The sequence below is a fragment of the Lissotriton helveticus genome, chromosome 11 (genome assembly GCF_964261635.1).
Source record: "Lissotriton helveticus chromosome 11, aLisHel1.1, whole genome shotgun sequence".
Classification (NCBI taxonomy): Eukaryota; Metazoa; Chordata; class Amphibia; order Caudata; family Salamandridae; genus Lissotriton; species Lissotriton helveticus.
In genome coordinates, this window is record NC_136072.1 from 1,010,307,497 (window position 1) to 1,010,327,268 (window position 19,772).

At 45.0% G+C, this 19,772-nt stretch overlaps 1 protein-coding gene across 1 annotated transcript in view; it reads left to right on the plus strand.

Annotated features, from left to right (window-relative positions):
* SART3 (spliceosome associated factor 3, U4/U6 recycling protein) overlaps window positions 1-19,772 on the plus strand; it is a 542,493-nt gene that overhangs the window by 363,288 nt on the left and 159,433 nt on the right. Inside the window, exon 16 of the mRNA XM_078667411.1 lies at window positions 9,496-9,956. Coding sequence (XP_078523537.1) covers window positions 9,496-9,956 — 461 coding nt within the window. The remainder of the gene's footprint in view (window positions 1-9,495; window positions 9,957-19,772) is intronic.

The window sequence follows — 19,772 nt, forward strand, 5'->3', positions numbered from 1 at the left end:
TATCTGGTAGAGACGATTCTAGCCGCAGATTCCTTCACCACCCGCCCTTCCTCCCCCGTCTGCGAGGACCCTTAGCTTGGTCTTGTAGTGAGAGCTGGGCCTTGTTGCGCACATCGTTATGTTAGCATAGGCTTACTAGAAGTTTAAACGCATTTTACCTTTTCCTGCTTATTGCACACAACACTGCATATAGCTGTTGTTGAAAGTTAGGCTGCGTGAAATGCTTCACATGAGAATGGCTTGCTTTCGACATCCCTAGACTTACATCGCAGCCCTAATCTGCACAGTGAGTGCTAAAGCCTCCAAGGTTATCATAACAAGGTAGCTGTTGTTCGGGCTGATCGGCTCACGTTTTAGACATAACATACAGGCAGCTGCAGCCAACGGCGATTCTGGCGCCTTTAATATTGCTCTGCAGGCATGATTTCAGGCACTTGGAAGAATTCCATTTTTCCAGAGAGACAGAGCGCTTTTGCAGATCCTGATGTGATTTACTCCTGCTGATCTTGGAGGTATGGGGTCCCCCACACAAGCCTAAGAGACCTTCTATCTTTTATAAAACAGTTCCTAGCTAGGGAGGGTGTTACACTAGGCACTATAAGACCTGTTTTCACCATCATTGTAATATGATTTCTCCTTTTGTGTTTAATGGAATTGTAACAATGCTGATCGTATTATTTCTAATCATATGTCTGCTTATGTTAGCAAAGGTACTGCATCTTAGAGCACGTCGTTAAAATACATATTTTAACCTTTCCTGTGTCTCTTTTTACTCCTGTTGTGGACTGGTATGAGAATATCAAACGAAAGTGTGTTCTTGCTTCCCACCATTCCTGAGTATAACCTAAGTCGCATGTTCTGGGTTGTCTAATCATTGGTTCTTTTGCTATAGGACGAAGAGCTAATGTGACACTGATGCTAGTCGGTTAGGGTTTCTAGGTCCTGAGGTGACGTTTTTGATCCACCACAATTCACTGAGGTCCTGGGTCTCTATGCGCAGTTCTGTGTAGGAGCAGAATCCCTGCAACAGTCTCCTGCACTCGCCTTCCTCTGGGTGGTTTTGTCTTCTGCGAGTTCTCTCCCTCACTTCATCCCTAGTGGGATGCTTTGTTTTGTTGTTTGATCCGCTCCTTCCTTTCTGGTGATAGGTTGGTGACTTCATGGGTACTTCTGCATCCCTGCACCCTGGTCTTCCAGTATGGGGTCTACTCCTGCTCTTCTTCCTTTTCATTGCTTGCGCTTTCTGTCTCCTCTGCAGTCCTCTGAGTTGGGGTCCCCTGGCTGTGTCTCGGCCCTTAGCTTTTTACAGGCGATGCCCTCTCCTTGCTCGTGTTGTCTTGGGGTAAATTGTCGTTACTCTTCTGTTCTGGCCTTGTTGTCCTTCACTGCTTCTGGACTGTGGATGCGGACCACTTCGCCTGCTGTGATGCTTTTCACGTGCTTTCTGCCTCCAGGGAGGCTGTCGTATTTGCTTGCAGGGTTGCTTAGCTCTAGCTGTGCTCTGCTCTTTCCTTCTATGACTTTTGGTACCATAGTGCCTGCCACTCCTCCGGATTGTTCTGTTCCTCACCTTTCGTTTCTTCCCTTACTTTTTTGCCGATTTTTTTCGCACACTGTTCCCATATCTCACAATTTTTGTTTGTGATGGCTTCGCGCTGTGGCGCTGAAAAGTTCTCCGAAGAAAACTGCTGTTGGCGCGCCGGGGTGGGGCTTATGTGACCTTGCTGACGTCACGCCCGCGGACGACGTCATGGCAGAGTCTTGTGGTACCACCCCCCGGTGCAGTGATGCTGTGGCAAAGAAAAATTTCCGGTTCCAATCTTACACCTGGGGATAATTCTACGTTAAGAAATCTGCGGCTAGAATTGTCTCTACCAGATACATCCTTACCGAAGGTAACTCGTACATCAAGGCTCATGCAATCTCTGAGGATACTCCTTGAAAACAATAGGTCGTCAGAAGTCCAGATTTTGGCCCATAAAATCAGTGGGGCAATGTTTATCCTATCTTTCACGAAATCCAGACCTACCTCAGAGTGGCAAAAAAGTGTAGGAGAGCTGCAGGGGATCATGGGTAACCTCTTTAAAAATGTAGTCTCTAAAATCTGAATCTGGGAACTTTTATGGTAACCCCATACACCTGCACCAAAGGTGGCTACAGATAAACATTTTAGTTTATGTTGTAATACTTTATTCGATAAAAACAAACTTTATCATAAAAGTACATACAATTCATTATTAAAAAGAGGTATAAAAACTTTAAAAAGGTGAGATCTTTTCAAGAGCAAATGGAGACAATATAAAGTTTAAAAAAGTAGATTAAGTAAGGTCCTAGAACAGAGAACAGAGAATCAGAAATATTCTAGTGGGTATGTAGTACACAGTTTCCTACCCCGTTCTCAATTTTGTGAGTCTTGAACGTATCTGCCAGGCCTTTCCCAAGAATGTGGCTACTCCGCAAAAAACCATCATAGATGTTGTGTCCGTTGTCAATATCCGGAGTGCCGTCACTTGGTGCCTGACTCCCAGTTCTCTGCATACTGGCTTTAACCACCTTCTCCTGGGTCCGCTATATGCTCTACAGGCAAATAAGAAGTGGGCTAAGGACTCATTAGGGTTTGAACAGCCAGGGCAACTTGAATGGTTAGACGTAGATGACTTCCAACGCCTAGTAAAAGTGTTCAGGGGAAGTGTTCCATGTCTGAATTTTAAAAACAAAGTTCTGTCTCTAGGTGTTTTAATAACATCGAGAAAGGATTCAAACTTCCTCACCGGCTTATTCTCTAAGAAATGGTCAGTTAAAACTCCCCAATTGGATTTCTCGAGCTCCTTGGCTTGAACCCATTCCCAATATATTTTTTTAATTGTTTCTTTCGGGGGTGGTGACTGGGACAACCATGATTCACTTAACCCCAAGTTGGTGATCAGGTCCCTTAGGTTGCCCAGCCAGGTGATTCTTGACATCTTGTTCAGGGTGATAAGTTCGTCCAGGACTGCAGCATAATGTACCAATTCCGGTGTCCTTCTCAATCGCATCCAATATAAAAGCGGTCGAAGAGTGACAATATCTTTAATTGCACGACGGCCCATATCTTGAAGCAGTGGTTTCAAGGGGGTAGAGACTGGGAGACCCACCAAGTCTCTCAAAAACTTATTTTCAGTTTTCGTTAGCTCTGTGATGTTGTCGAAACCCCATAGTTCTGACCCATATGTTGTTGCTGCCAATGCATTTTAGTTTATATAAAGTTATCATTTCAGTTACTGGCTTGTGACCAAGCATACAAGCAAAAATGAAAGCGCCCCTCTATAGTACGACTGGTTTGTTGGACCCTGGCCACAATTACATTTTCCCAGGTTAGTTTATTATTAAAAACGTTCCCCAAGTAAGTAAAATTTGACACTTTTTAAATTTTCTCTTTTACCATAAATGTCCTTTTTTTTGGTTTGGTTGGGGCCACATACCATAATGTATGATTTTGCGAAAATGTATTTAATATGTTTATATATTCTGTCAAAGCATTCAAACATTTTTGGAGGCTATTGGCCGTCAAGGTCATCAAAACTGTGTCATCAGCGTAAGACAGTAATGGGACCTATTTGTCCTCTATCCTTGGGAAGTCCAATTTCTGCTTTAACAAGAATTGTTCCAGTCCATTTGTATATATTAAAAATTAATATGGAGCCAGAATGCAGCCCTGTAGGTTTAGTCTTCTCTTCCCCCTGGGTCAAAGCTGATAGCTATGGTGGTGGATGCATGTAGCCTACGCAGTAATAAGGGGTTCTTCAAATCCCATGTTTTCCATCAGCGTCCACAACTTCCCCGGCTCACAGTATCAAATGCACTGGACAAGTCCATGAAGTCCAAGTGGATCGATCCCTCCCTAGCCTTCATGTACTTGCCCATAATCATGGCTAGGTTGAGGCACTGTTGGCTGGTTCCCATCCCCTTTCTAAAACCATATTGCATATTAAAAATAATTCCAGAAGTATGGCCCAGGATTCCAGACGTGCCAAAATTACTCTCCCAGGAACTTTGCACGTAGCATCAATTAAGGAGATTGGCCTATAACATGTAGGGTCGTTCCTGTCACCTTTCAAAGAAATCGGAGCGGCCACTCCATTTCTCCATGAAGATGGAATACGGCCCGCTATTAATGATTTAAAAACAATTAACGAGTGGGAGGCCCAAAATTGTGGACTCTTTTTAATAAGTCCAGTGGCAACCCACCTGGTCCTGGTGCTTTTGACGAGGTGCCCTTTACCAGGGCCTCCTCAACCTCACTTAAGGACAGGGATGAGCTAAGTTGATGTGCTGATTGTATGTTAGTAACTGTCTCATCTCTATGTACTTTTGATGTGATGCCCTTTGGATTAAATATACTTGAGAAATGAGACTCCCAGGCTTCCCCTGATATAGTAGAGTCCATGCTCCATGAGTCGCTAGAGAAAAGAGGGCGAATTATTACTTCCCAGAAGCTCTTGGAGTCCTTTAGAGCACTTGCTCTTTCAAGATCATCCCAGGCTAGTTTTCTCAGCTCTTCCTTTCTACGTTTTATCGCATTTCTATAGGACTGTCTTAATTTACGCCCTTTCACGGGGAACTGCAAGCAAGGCTTTCTTCACATCTTTATGCGCCTTGGAGCATTCTGCATTTGAACCATCTTGTTTTCGAGATTTCCCAACTCTTCACCGATTTGGTCAGATTTTGGCCACATCCTCACAGATTAATTCAAAGCAACGTATGATGGCATCTGGGTGTGAATCATAATTTAAACATGTCATGATTTTACTTAGGTTTGTTTTGATAACTTCTTCCTCAAATTTTACGGGATCAATTGAACCCCACTTCATCCTAACTCCCTAAGCATTACCCCCGCCCTTCTGTGCGTTGACGATAATGTAAGCTGTAAGAGGGTTGTGGTCGCTGGACAGATTTAATTCAACCAAAAAGCTATCTACAAGATATGCATGCTTGTTAGATATCAGCATGAAATCAATTGTTCTATCTCTCCCTCCGCCCTGATAGTTTGGAAACTGGACTGAAGGCGTGCTAGCCAGGGTGTCTATTGTTCCTAAATCATTTACTACAATTATGGTATTTAATGCTACACCCTGTGGAGTGTGCTTAAAGTGGGCCAAGGGTTGATCTGCGGTATCTACAATCCTACATACTTACTACGTTGACATATTGTGCAATTAAAGTCGCCCACCCAAATTATACACAGAGAGAAGCATCTCTCCGCCACTTTGTCAATTTCCTCTTTAAGGGTGTAGATAACCCCACATTTTTTTAGGATCGAAAATGTTTTAATACCAATGAATCAATAACACAGTGGCATCAACTCAGTTAGAAATCAAGATGAGCTGGTACCAGGGAGAGTCTATTATGTGTTCAATCTTTAGTGACTCATATTGAACAGAAATGAAAGTCACTAGGCCTCCCTTTACCCTCCCAGCTGGTGATGGTAGTGCTTGAACATTAAAAGAGCAATACCCATCCAGAGTCACATTCTCCTTACTCCAAGTTTCTTGTACACCCATAATATCAAACATCTTTACATAGTGTACCCATGCCTCATCTGTTAGTTTTGAGGAAATCCCTGCAACGTTCCATGAGATAAGCTTAAGTTAGGAATCAAATGGCAATTGCGTAGTACTCTGGGATGAGAAACTGACCCAAATTGCTTTTAGCAATATTTATAAAATCACTAACAATATTCAGACTTAAAAAGTCTAGACTTATTACTTCATATAAATAAAGTTGTATTTTAATATGTAGAAAAATGTTAATTGGCATGAAAAATATGTGGATAAACACAGGATAATGCATCTTTTCTTTTTTTTAAATATCTGTCCTTTCTGCTGCTTGTATGTGCTCCTGGTAAGGAAAGTGTGTTTAAATGTTTTGTGTTTAAGACTGCAGTACCGCCTCCTGTCTACAGGGGCAGAGCTGATCAGAAATATGAACACACCTGACGAAATACAGGTCCCGACAAGGCAATTTTAAAAAAAGGTGTAAAAAGTGACACTGATGTTCCCAGCGCCTTTTTAAAAAAATTATTTAGAAGACATTGCCTTTTGGGGACCTGGGTTAAGGTCCAAACTGATGCTAAAGGTGAAGGATACAGTCCCAAGATGCTGAGGGATGCTGAAGAGATGCAGTGAGCTTTCGTGGGGTCACGCTGGGATCCACAAACATATGGGTTCATCTCCAGTCTCAGGACTCGCTGTCCACATTGCAGCAGGGGAGTCCATTGCAGGCCCAGTTGCCACTGGTCAGCTGGTTTCCCAGTTACAGCAAGTTCAGCGGTTGCTTACAGGTATGCACATCCTTTTCTTTGGGGCATCAGAGTTCCACTTTGACTATGGGTCCCACAGCCTTGGGAACTCCTCAGCAAGTTCCGTACTTGGTTGTCCATCAGGTACCTCTTTGTCCAGCGGTGGGCTAGCGTCCAGGCAGCTGGCTTTTGACAGGCACAGATTCCTCAGCTTTTGGTGACCATGAAGCTTAAAGGGAGGCTAGCCACCTCACCTGTCCGGGCGCAAGTGAAGCTCCTTTCCATTTGTGGGCATAGCAGGCACAGTTCTCTTCGCGGGTCCCTCGATGCAGCAGGTGCAGCCTCTTTTTGCTGGGTCAAGGGCGCAGCATGTCAGTTTTTCGTTTCTTCTTCCAGTCCAGTAGTGATCTGAGGATTGAGGATCTGAGGTGCCACTTTTATGCCATTTTCTCATTGGGGGAAGGGGAGGGCCCGTTAGTCAGTGGGGCGATGATTCCCATGAGGCAACCCTTACCACTTGGGTTGGGTACCAAACGATCCCAGGATACCACTCTCTACTCTAAACCAAGATGGTGCACACCACTGGGGTGTATTCATCATAATGTTCCACTCCTTCAGGAAAACTGGTTCTGCATTGGGTTTTCCCTCTCTGGCAACCTGTATGCCTCCACAAAGAAGCAAAACGCACACTTTGGGTCCCTTGCTCACTTTGCCACTGGATTCAAGCTAGCCTGGCTGATGACGGCTTATTAGCCAGAAACCGGTCCCAGGATGCTTGTTTCCGGTCCAGGGAAGACATGGCTTGGCAGTTCGGGCTGGACTGTTCCCATGAGGCACAGGGTCAGACTGATTTGCATATGGCCATGTCTGAACTGGGGTGGTGGAGTGAGCTAAAGAATGGTGATGGATTAAACCCAGATCAGTTGACTGGGGTGAGTGTTTGATTTGCTCAAGCTCTCCATCTATCATCCCCTTTGGTATCGCTTTATCCACAAAGAAGCAGGCAGGCAAAGTTGTGATCGCCTTTTGCTTAACTGAGGTGTTAAACCTTTTGAAGCTGGACCATCTGCGGCCACCACCTGTCATTCAGCTGGAGGAGGTCACACCTCCTCTCTTTAGCTAGTCTCCTTGTTCCCTGTTTCTAGAAGCGCTTCACAATTCCTATCGGGGGGGAGGGGGCAGCATGTTGTCTCATTTGACAACTGCTGTAGATAAACAGGAAAGGCTACCAAAGATTTGGGCAATTAAAAAGTTTTACCTTAAATCTGGTCACAGAAATGAGTCCGGTTTAATATAAGGATTCATTTGGTACCTTAGAGTGATATCTTTTGTGGACCCAAGTGGAAGTTGGCATTTAGCAATGGTGGCTAGTGGACTCCATGTTAGTCATGGGACCATCGGCTGTGCTACTGTGAAAACTGCAGTTTTGTGTTTTCACTTTTAAGGCATATTAAGCCATACCTTTTTTTTCTCTTAATGTTAAGCACCCTGCCTGGTGCGCTACCAAGGCCTTCCTAGGAGAGATGTATTAATATTTAAAAGGAAGAAGTTGACCTGGCAAAAGTATTTATTATGACATGTCAAGTTGGCAGGTTTAAGGCTGCCCAAGTAGGCTGCAGTGGCATGCCTAGAGTCACATTTCCCCTGGTCCCTACAGCCGTGGCTCAATTAAGTGCTCCAGTCCACTAGTGACATTTCACTTACCAGTCCTGGGTACATCTTCGTGTACCATATACAAGGACTTATAAGTAAGTTAAAACAGCCAATCCAGTATTAGTCAGTTGTACACATACTTTGGGGGTCGGGGAAGGGGGCAGGCCTACATAGAAAGGTCATTTCCTACAGAAATGAGCATTGTTTCGGGTTGGAGAGCTTTGGGATCCTTTAAGTATTTTGACTCTTATGAATTGATTTGAAATTCTCATAAATCACAAGTAAGTAGCCTTTTGTTACTTGAACAGAGTTGCATGAGTAATACTGGCAACTGCTTTTCATGTGAGGGTAATAAAAGTAGACCAGTTGAAAATAAAAACAATTTAACTTTCATTAAGGTATTCTGGTGCAGCAACAGGGTACCAAAATTTTGGAGAAAGCAAGGTTAAAACTGGTAGAAATATGTTCTTTGTTCAGCACTGATAAGCCTAGTAACTTTAGTTGTAATTAAATATTCTATTTGAGTTTAGAATACATGCTGTAATTAATTGCCAAACGTGACAAAAGATGAATTTTGCCTCCTGAGTTTAATCTTGCAAGGCATTCTATTGGAACTTAATTTTCTTCTGTGTGCATTCCACCAGACAGTTTATTAATTAGATAGTTTTGTTTATATTATTTCGTTTAAGAATGACTTCCAACAGAAGGCTATATAAAGGAGCTGTTCTAGGCAAGGGTTAGTTGAGTCCTAAGAGGAGTTTATCTCTCTTCTTGTTCCTTATTGTGCCTGTTGCTTTGATCTGGTTACACCCATAGAGTTGTTTGTTTAAAATGCTCATGGCAGAGTAGGAAACAGTAGTATTTTGTAAATATCACACTTTCCCTGAACAGCAAATCACTACCCATAAATAATTCTGTTATGTTAGAACTATCTCACAAAATCTTTTGAATACTTTAGATGCCCTTGCATGTTTACTTTTTTTTTTAAAAAGAAAAAAAAACACTGTAATCACCTTTCAAGAAACTATATCTAATCCAACACTCGCTGCTATGAACAATACATGTAGCATTGAATTAAGTAATGTCAAAGTACTTGAACAATGTCCTTTCAAGTGTCTACCAACGTACTGCATTGGAGAACCATTTGGAGTTCAGCTGTAGACAGCAGCCACAGGATTCACTACTATAATTTTAGATGCTTCTATATTTGCGTACAAAGGGAGCTAGAATGGTGACAGTAGAAACTGGGTTACTTTATATATTTATAGAAATCCAGCAGCTTGTGGGTTATACCAGTGTACATTTGTGTAGAAATGCTCCTTTGCTCCTTGTCAAACCTCCATTTAGTGGAGCATTTTGAACACCATGCTAATCTACATGTTGCTTCAAGGAAAATGTTTAATTTATAAATAGTTTACTTCAATGCATACATTTTCATGTAGCATTTTTAAGTTCACCAACTTGCTGATTCATTACTTTTTTAGCATTTCAAATATTATTAAGGTTTATAGGCTTACACATGTTGTTCATCTCTCACAACCTCTTTCTTTAAAAATAAAAAACAGTGGAAAAGCCGAAAAAGAAGCACAAAGGCGAAGGAGACACAGCTGTGGGGGAAGATGATGCAGAAGAAATGGAAGCTGAAATGGGACTTTTTGGACGGAACGAAACTAGAAAAGTTGAGGCACCGATTAAACAGAAAGCAAAACTTGCAGTACAGGCAAAAGAGCCGCCAAAAGTTGTTCATGATTCAAACAAGGAAAATATTACTGTGTTTGTCAGCAATCTGTCCTACAACATGACAGACCCGGAGGTCAAACTGAAGGCACTATTTGAGGGTTGCGGGGAAGTCTCTGAAGTGCGCCCAGTGTACAGCAGTAGTGGCAACTTCCGTGGTTATGGATATGTGGAATTCAAAGAGGAAAAGTGTGCAATGAACGCACTACAGATGGACCGCAAAATGGTGGAAGGGAGACCCATGTTTGTTTCTCCTTGTGTTGACAAGACGAAGAATCCAGATTTTAAGGTACATTTCTTTTCAGATTCATGTGCTGATGCTAAGTCGACTTGCATTTGCTAATTTATTTAATCTCTCATTTCCTAAGTCAGAATACATCTAATCGAAGTTTTTGAGAGACAAATCAATTCAATACAGCACCCAAAAGCTAGGTTTAAGTTAATTGCAAACCTATCTAAGCCCAGATTTTGTCATATGGACTGTATTTTACCTAACAAGGTACTAGAGGCCCGACGTGCAGAGGTATTTTTTGTCCGAACGTTTGTATGGTTAGCAACTACATATTACTTTTTATGAAATGTGGAAAATTACTTTTGCAAGTTAAAAACAAAATGTTGTTCCCACTCTCAAAAGAGATTTTGCAACTCTTTCCAAATCACAAATGGCAGTGGGTATCAAAGGACCGTAACCCTTCTATTTGTGAGTTGCAGAGGGATGTATCAGTAGTGTATGACCACAATTGTGGTTGCGAACCGTTTAACCTTTACTGATCCCTAAGTTGTGGTTGTAATTGACTTGCAAAGAGGAAGCTGTCCCCATTGGACAGCTTCCCCCTTGTAAAGCATGTTGAACGGCCTTTGGGAGAGCAGATAGTGGCTCAGGGGACTGCTGCATGCTTCTACCATGTCAGCATTTTTTAAAGAAGTCTCTTTAACCTACAAGGTCTGTTTTTAATAAACATGTTGACAAACTGGGAAAACGAACACAAGGATGAGTGTCCATTGTCCCTGGCAGTTCTCTATCCATCAATTCACAGCCTTTGGCTGGTGGATTTAAAATGCAACGTGCCTCTTTAAAAATCATGAGACAGGGTTTTGTATACATTTTATAATGTGGCTTGTATATCAGTTATATCACTAAATAAAGGGCAGGTTCGAGGCATGTGGGCTGCTAAATTCATATCTTTAGCATAGATCGCCGCCTAGTGTTGGGTCCGGATGATTGCACATTGTTGTCCTGGAAGAGTCTTCGAAGTATCACGAGATAGGTGGCTCCTCCCCTGGACTACAGTGCGCATGGGCATCGGCTCCATCCCCAGATTGTTTTTTTCCGCCATTGGGTTCGGATGTGATTTCGAAGCCTCCTTGTCGGAATCAAAAATATTACTACCTTAAGGCCAAAAGGCCTTCGTTCTTCGCGTCGGTATTGTTTGCGAACAGTCCCGAGCATCGTCCGACTCTTCGTGTCGGAATTCTGAGGAGTTTTACTCTTCGCATCGAGGCCCTGTGCTCGCAGCAAGACCCCGACGAACTCATCATGGAACGGAGTCCGTTCAAGCGCTGCCCCGTGTGTGGGTCCAAGTACCCACACATCGACGTGCATCCAGTTTGTAATAAATGTCTCTCGCCTGATCACAACGAGGACAACTGCATGGCCTGCTCCAAATTCAGGTCAAAGAAAACACTCAAGCATCGGCGCGCGGCGCGCCTGGAAGCTTTACACGCAGCCCCGGCACCCGACGACATATTCGACGACCCCGCAGAAGAGGGCCTAAGCCATCATCTTCACATTTCGCCACCATCGACGGAGGTCGAGGCCGATCCAGAGGAATACATCGAAGGACAGTACCAAGACCTTGAATACGTCGATGAGGTAGGGGATGACGAAGAAGTCTATGGGGCCGCGGAAGATAGCTCAGAGGAAGAGCTATGCCCCGAACGTTACTCGACTCAGGCTCAGGTCACGGGATCGCCACTCGGCCTTACCCACGACCCTGCACCGATATCCCCAGCCCCGCCTTCGGGCCCGGACACGGATACACCGGAGGAGCCGTCGTTGCGCGTATCAAAACCGAAACCATTGCAGTCGACAACATCTAAGATGGCCGGCGTCACGCCTAAACCGAAACCGAAACCTACAGCCTCGACGGCACCTAAAATGGACGAAAACCCATCGAAAACGAAACCGAAACAAACGGCTTCGTCGACGTCTAAAATGGCCGACGTCCCGTCCAAGATGACGAAGCCTGCTCCGTCTTCGACTCCGTCGCCCTCGGGCCCTCCACAGTCGAAGAAAGCTGTCGAGTCACCTGCGCCACACACGGTGGCCAAGGACACATCCGCGAAGAAGGTAGTCCATCACGTCTCGACGGCTGCAGCGTCGACCTCCAAACATACGGTCGAAGCGAAGATCACTAAAGGCCAAGATCCAAAAGCCGGAGCCACTACTCCTCGGCACAAAGATGCCGGATCTGCATCAACGGCGTCGGCGCCTAAGACTGCTACAGGGCAGCGAACCGTTGGAATCGAGGATTCATCGGTGCCTACCTCTGCCACGCCGGAATCCTCCCAAGCGGACGAACATGAAGCATCGGTTACCAAACCCTCGGCTTCGTTTACAAAGAAGGTCTCCGACTCCCTCAAACGGATTCGGAAGAAAGCCGTGCCGTCGACGAAGGCTGCGCCGTCGGATCCAAAACAAGTGGAGCCAACTGCCAAACCGTCGACGAAACTTCTCTACACCCTGCCACCGAAGGTGGCACCAAAGGCGTTTGCACCCAAAACGGTGCCGAAGACCTCGGGAACGTCGGAATATTCGACGCCCAGTGCTAATTTGCCTCGACAAACAGCGTCAGAGGACGAATCAGAGCATTATATCGATGCACACACAGGGACACTGACACTTTACAAGAGAAAGATCACTTCCCGGCCACTGGAGTCTTTTGTTATTCCACTAAAAAAGAAAAGGCAATCACAGGACATACCTGCCCTTGTTGAACCTCTTATCCCTCCACCTAGGAGGAGTCCAACACCTTCCCCCAACCAATCAGGGGGTGCAGATGATGACCAAGATGAACAATACAACTTCCCTACTGGCAATGACCCTGATGTACAACAGAACTCATATGACGACGCTGGGGACCAGGGAAGCCATCAGGTGATACAGGACCCACAGGGTTTTGGGGCACGTACATCACCAACAGAGGATTCAGCAGCTTTCAATGCCTTAATAGAGAGGGCAGCTGCAAATCATAATGTAGACATGCATGCTGACCCTGTGGAAGAGGATTTCCTTTTTGACACTTTCTCTGTCTCCGAAAGAACAGTCAAAACACTTCCTATGTTGAAAGGTGTCCTTAAACATGCGGCGGAGATCTTTAAAGAACCTACAAGAGCGAGAGTGGTAAACCCACGTATCGAGAAAAAATACAGGCCAGCACCTGGGGACCCTGCCTATATTCGGGGACAGTTGCCTCTAGACTCCTTGGTGGTCGCAAATGCCCGCAAGAGGGCCAACTCCCAAACAACGGGTGAAGCTCCTCCCCCCGACAAGGAGTCGAAAGTGCTTGAGGCATCCGGCAAGAGGGTGGCTGCGCAGGCTGCCAATGTCTGGTGTATAGCAAACAAACAGACACTATTGGCACGTTATGATAGGGCACATTACGACACCCTAGAACAGCTCCTTCAACACTTACCTGATCAGTTTAAGGAAGGGGCCGAGATGCTCATAAAAGAGGGAAAACTCATCTCAAACGCTGCAATAAAGTGTGCGCTTGATGTGGCTGATACAGCGGCTAGGGGTATTAACACCAGTGTCATGCTAAGAAGACAGGCTTGGCTTCGCATATCTGGATTTAAGCCCGATATTCAGACAACAATACTCAATCAGCCTGTCAATCCGGACAGACTGTTTGGGCCAGATGTTGACACCACCCTGGAAAATATTAAAAAGGACAATGAGACGGCTAAATCAATGGGGGCACTTCAGTCTCAACAATTCAGGGGAAACACTTTTCGTCGCTCAGGTGCGCGTGGTGTTACCAGAGGCCAATTGGGTCAACAAACACAATTCACAAAAGGTGGTGCACAATCCTCGTACCACAAGCAAGGTAGAGGGGGTTACCGAGGTAACAGTGCCAAAGGCAGAGGCAGAGGAAACAACAACTCCCGTTCCTCTGCCTCAAACAAACAGTGACTCCCTGTCACTGCCCCCCCGACCATCCAACACCTGTCGGGGGGAGACTCCAGCAGTTCCTGCCGGTCTGGACGTCCATCACCACGGACAGGTGGGTGAGAAAACTTATCCAGTACGGTTACTGTTTAGAGTTAATATCCACTCCCCCCAACATTCCCCCAAGACACCGTCCTATGTCGGCAGAGCACTTGCACTTATTGCAGCAGGAAGTACTGGTGATGCTGCAAAAAGGCGCAATCGAGCTCGTACTGGTAGAGGAGGAAGGAACAGGAGTCTATTCCCTGTACTTCCTCATCCCGAAAAAGGACGGATCCCTCAGACCCATTCTGGATCTACGCCCTCTCAACATGTGTATATACTGTCAGAACACTTTCACATGCTGACACTGCAACAGATCCTTCCCCTTCTAAACCAAGGGGACTTCCTAGCAACCTTAGACCTCAAGGATGCTTACTTCCACATCCCACTCCACCCGTCCCACAGAAAATACCTCAGGTTCACCATTCTCAACAAGCACTACCAGTTCAAAGTCCTACCCTTCGGGGTGACTACTGCCCCCAGAGTGTTTACAAAATGTCTGGCGGCAGTAGCGGCGCACCTCAGGAGACAGAACATACATGTTTACCCGTACCTCAACGACTGGCTCGTTCAAGCAAAGTCGGAAAGACAGTGCGCCTCACACATGTTCCACACTATTCAACTCCTTCACAGCCTGGGGTTCTCGCTAAACTACCCAAAGTCGCACCTTCAACCAGCCCATGTGCGGCAGTATCTGGGCGCGACAATAAACACCCTGACTGCTATGGCTCAGCCAAACACAGTCAGAATCAATAGCATTCAGTCGCTGATCCAACGATTCAGACCGCAACACTCCCTGCCAGCGAGAGTGTTCATGCAGTTGATAGGCATGATGGCCTCCTGCATCTTCATAGTCCCGCACGCAAGGTTGCACATGCGCCCCCTCCAGGAATGCTTGGCAAATCAATGGACACAGGCTCAAGGACAACTGACAGACCTAGTGTTGGTGACCGGTCGGGCATACAACTCTCTGCATTGGTGGAATCCACACAACCTTTGCAAGGGACGACCGTTCCAAGAGCCTGTGCCACAGATTGTCCTAACGACGGACGCATCTCTCCAAGGGTAGGGAGCGCATGTGCTCCACTACACGGTGCAGGGACTGTGGTCGACCCAGCAACAACGATTGCATATCAACTACCTAGAATTGATGGCAATCTTCACGGCGCTCAAGTCCTTCAAAGTACATCTGTGCAACAAGGTCGTGTTGATCCGGACGGACAACATGACAGCCATGTACTACATCCAGAAGCAGGGAGGTACCCACTCGCCACAGCTGTCTCATCTGGCTCAGAGCATGTGGAAGTGGGCCATTCAGAGGAACATCTTCCTCATGGCAGAACACCTCCCGGGCAAGGACAATCAGATGGCGGATCTGCTCAGCAGGTACAGCCATCAAATGCACGAGTGGGAGATACATCCATCAGTACTCCACCCGTACTTCCAGCAGTGGGGTCATCCAGAGATAGACCTGTTTGCCACAAGGGAAAATGCAAAATGCCAAAGCTTTGCCGCCAGGTTCCCTCACCCGGAATCGCAGGGAAATGCGATATGGATGAACTGGTCAGGCAAATTTGCGTACGCTTTTCCCCCAGCGCCTCTCATTCCGCTGGTGGCAAGAAAGCTAAAGCAACACTCGATGACTCTCATCCTGGTTGCTCCAACATGGGCACGCCAACCATGGTACACCACGTTTCTAGAACTTTCCGTGGTACCGCATCAAAGGCTGCATCTCACCCCCAGCCTCTTGACGCAGAACCATGGCGACATTCAGCATCCAGATCCGCAACAGCTCAATCTGGCGATCTGGGTCCTGAGGTCCTAGAGTTTGGCTACCTCAACCTGCCTCCTGAATGCATGGACATCATCAGAGAGGCAAGGAAGCCCACTACCAGAGCTTGCTATGCAGCAAAGTGGAAGCGGTTTGCCATTTACTGTACTGACAACAATATCAACCCGCTAGATGCATCCATCCCTAACATCATCTGCTATTTGTTACATCTTTACAAATGCAATCTAGCTTATGCTTCCATTCGGATACATTTATCCGCCATAGCGGCTTATCTCCAGAATAGACCGCACCTCTCTGTTTTCAGGGTGCCTGCCATTAAAGCCTTCCTGGAGGGACTGAAGCGAGTCATTCCTCCAAGAACACCACCAGCTCCAGTGTGGAACCTCAATGTGGTCCTCACTTTGCTGATGGGTCCACCCTTCGAGCCACTGCACTCCTGTGAAATTCAATTTCTAACATGGAAAGTGGCTTTCCTCATTGCTATTACATCGCTCAGGCGTGTTAGTGAGCTGCAGGCGCTCACAATCCAAGAGCCTTTCATCCAAATACATTCTAACAGGGTGGTGCTACGCACTAACCCCAAATTCCTTCCTAAGGTAGTGTCACAGTTTCATATCAACCAAACTATTGACCTACCCGCATTCTTCCAAAACCCTCAAACAGTAGCTGAACGAATGCTCCATACACTGGACGTTAGGAGGGCGTTGATGTACTACATTGACAGGACACAACACTTCAGGAAAACTCAACAACTTTTTGTTGCCTTCTCAGCACAGCACAAAGGCAACCCCATTTCCAAAGCGGGAATAGCCAGATGGATTGTTAAGTGCATCCAAATCTGTTATCAAAAAGCTAAGCGCACTTTAACAATACCCCCAAGGGCGCACTCCACACGCAAATTGGGGGCGTCCATGGCTTTCCTGGGGAACATTCCTTTAGAGGACATTTGCAGAGCAGCCACATGGTCCACACCGCACACATTTACAAAACATTACTGTGTGGACGTGCATTCCAAGCAGCAAGCAGCTGTAGGACAGGCTGTTCTCAAGACACTTTTTCAAGCTTCTGCAGCTGGCACGGGCAACCGCCCTTAATGGAGGGACTGCTATGTATTCTATGCTAAAGATATGAATTTAGCAGCCCACATGCCTCGAACTGAATATGCTACTTACCAGTATGCATCTGTTCTTGGCATGTAGGGCTGCTAACATTCATATCGCCCTCCCTCCTCCCCGGTGCCCGTAGCGGCTGCAGATACTATCTTGCATTCATCATTAGCATGGACATCCTTTACACTATTTCACTCCATCTCTGCCACAATGGCTAAAAACAATCTGGGGATGGAGCCGATGCCCATGCGCACTGTAGTCCAGGGGAGGAGCCACCTATCTCGTGATACTTCGAAGACTCTTCCAGGACAACAATGTGCAATCATCCGGACCCCACACTAGGCGGCGATCTATGCTAAAGATATGAATGTTAGCAGCCCTACATGCCAAGAACAGATGCATACTGGTAAGTAGCATATTCATTCTCAAGTCAGTCGATTTGCACATCCTGGTTTGCAAACTGTTCATTGTCATGCAAAGATGAATTTGCATCAGGATGCAATGGATTGAGATGAGCCAGTGTGGTACCTTTCTGTATATGATTTGCTAGTATTGAAGAGGAAAGAATGTCTCCATATCCGAACTAGCCCTGTTATTTTTAAACAAAGATTTAATTCAGTTTCGTAGTGTTTCATGATATACTGTGTTGTAAGCCACCACCAGTTTTTTATGGCTCAAGATTACTGGAGAATTGTTGTCAATGGCTGACAGATGATCCTCTATAAGGTTAGATTCAAACCCTGGTTGATCTTGTAGCTGCCATGTGATTTGACAGATTAATGTAGCTGTTTAGAAAATGTTATCTTCCAGGATTTTGGTTTACAATGGGAGATTGGCTAAACTGGCTGTACAATTGTCGTTGGGAGGGAATTCTTCGATCATCTGTTTTTCTTAAGTAGGAGGGTTGTTGTCAACAGCTTGAGAGCTTTAAGAGCTGAGCCTTGTTTGAGAGAAGCTTTAGGTTTTCACTTAAATCTGGTAGTAGTGTAAAGATGTGGTCCGAGTGTCTGAGGTTTTGATTCAGTTAGCTGTTTGAAGAACTAGTTCTTGGTTCATTGGTTTAGAAATGGCAATTGTGACCTTAATATGTGTGTTTGTGTGCGCTTGACTGTCAGAAGTCATTGAGTATTCAAAATTGCTTGGCTTGTATCTTGAGTTGTCTCTATTTTTGTTCAAAATTGAAAACTGCTTAAGAATGCTTTGGGGATAGATTTCCATGAATTTCTAATGAGTTTTGAGAGTTTTCTTATTTTATTAGCAGGCTATCTGATCTATACTTGTCAAGTAGATAGTATTTTAGCCCTCAACACTGGTCAAAGTCTCCTTTTCATATACATATAGCAGTGTTTTTTTGTTTTTGATACCACAGGATTTCTTCAAATATGTCTACATTTTAAGCCATTCCTCTTTGTCTTTGCTCAGTCCACGTGGAAAAAAGTATTTTTTTTACTCTTAGATATGGTTTTGTCAGGCCTGGGTGTTGCACAGAGGGAGCAGTTGGCTTCCAAATCCCTTTTGTCTGTCTAGTAGAAGTCTGGGTTTTTACTAACCAACTCCTCTACCAGTGTACAGAGTGGAAAGGGCAAAGCACTAAAATTATCACACTTGGTAAGATGAGGTCAGGATGAAGAAGAGGGTTGTGGAAAATACATTTTAGTTGCATATTGTAAGTCTTACCATAACAATAAGGTTTTTGAACAATTCAACTGCAAATGTTTATCTGATGTTCATTTAAAGTAATTAAGAGAGGAATCGGTCTACCAGACTCTTATGGTACATCAAGAAAAAAAACAGAATCACCATACAAAAATGTATTGATTGAGCATTTCCTAAAACCAAAGCTTTGCGTGCCATTTGAACCTGTAATGATTCATAACCAAATAGGTCTCATACTCGAGTAAGACTTCTTGTATCTAGTATTAGAGGTGCAAACATTTGCATAAAGTCCTTGTTACATCACCATTACAATCAGAGATCCAAAGGTTTTTATGGCCTAGAATTGTTAACCAAAAATGATCATAGTTTGTATGGTTTATTTATTTGTTTGTTAGTTGAAGGCTTTTACGTAGTGTATACTAGGCCCTAGAGCATCTAAGTACTTTGTGAAAGAGGTGTGGCGCAGCGGCCAGGGTGTCTGACTCCGGACCACAGGGTTCACGGTTCGATCCCCGGCTCCGGTGGCAGGTTAGCCCAGCCCCATGGGAGACTGGGCAATAGCTTGCTTAATCTTCCCGACGGGCCCCAGCTCCGGGACACCTCCATCGGAGGTAGCTGTGCACTTTACAAATGCTGGCATTTACATTTTTACATGTAGGACTGCACATAATATACAATGATCGGCAGTAATCAGAGGAATGAGCTAATGCAGGAAAGATCATGAAGATAACATCGGAGAAGTTATAGGGCAGGAAAAATCTATCTTTGAAGTCCGCAAATTGGGGAAGAAGAGAAGAAATAACAATGTACTTATGCTAGACTGGGAAACAAGCCATACAATAAACATGCAAAGGTGATTCTGCTTTATTTCTGAGAAGAGCCATCTAGTCAAACTTCTAGGTGAAAGGTATTGATCCCTACGTAGGTGTGGAATCTGGAAATAACTTCTTGAGGACTATCTCGCTGAGTTGTTTGTTGAAAGCTGGAAAGCAGGATAAAGTCTGGATTTCTGGGTGGAGTGGATTTCCATATTCTTTATGCACAATGTGAAAAGGACTGTTTTAATGTTTGTTTTTTCTTGAAGCCAGGAAATGCAAGAAGAAGTTAGTCTGTACTTTGGAGTTGGCATGATCCACAACAGAGTTTCACTTTTTTGTGCAGATAGTGTAGTTGATCAAGTATATGTGTTAATAGACTAAGATAGCCACATGGAACAAGGATCTTCGCTCAATGTGTAGCCAGCTCATTGAGAACCAGATGGGAGAAAATGTAGTT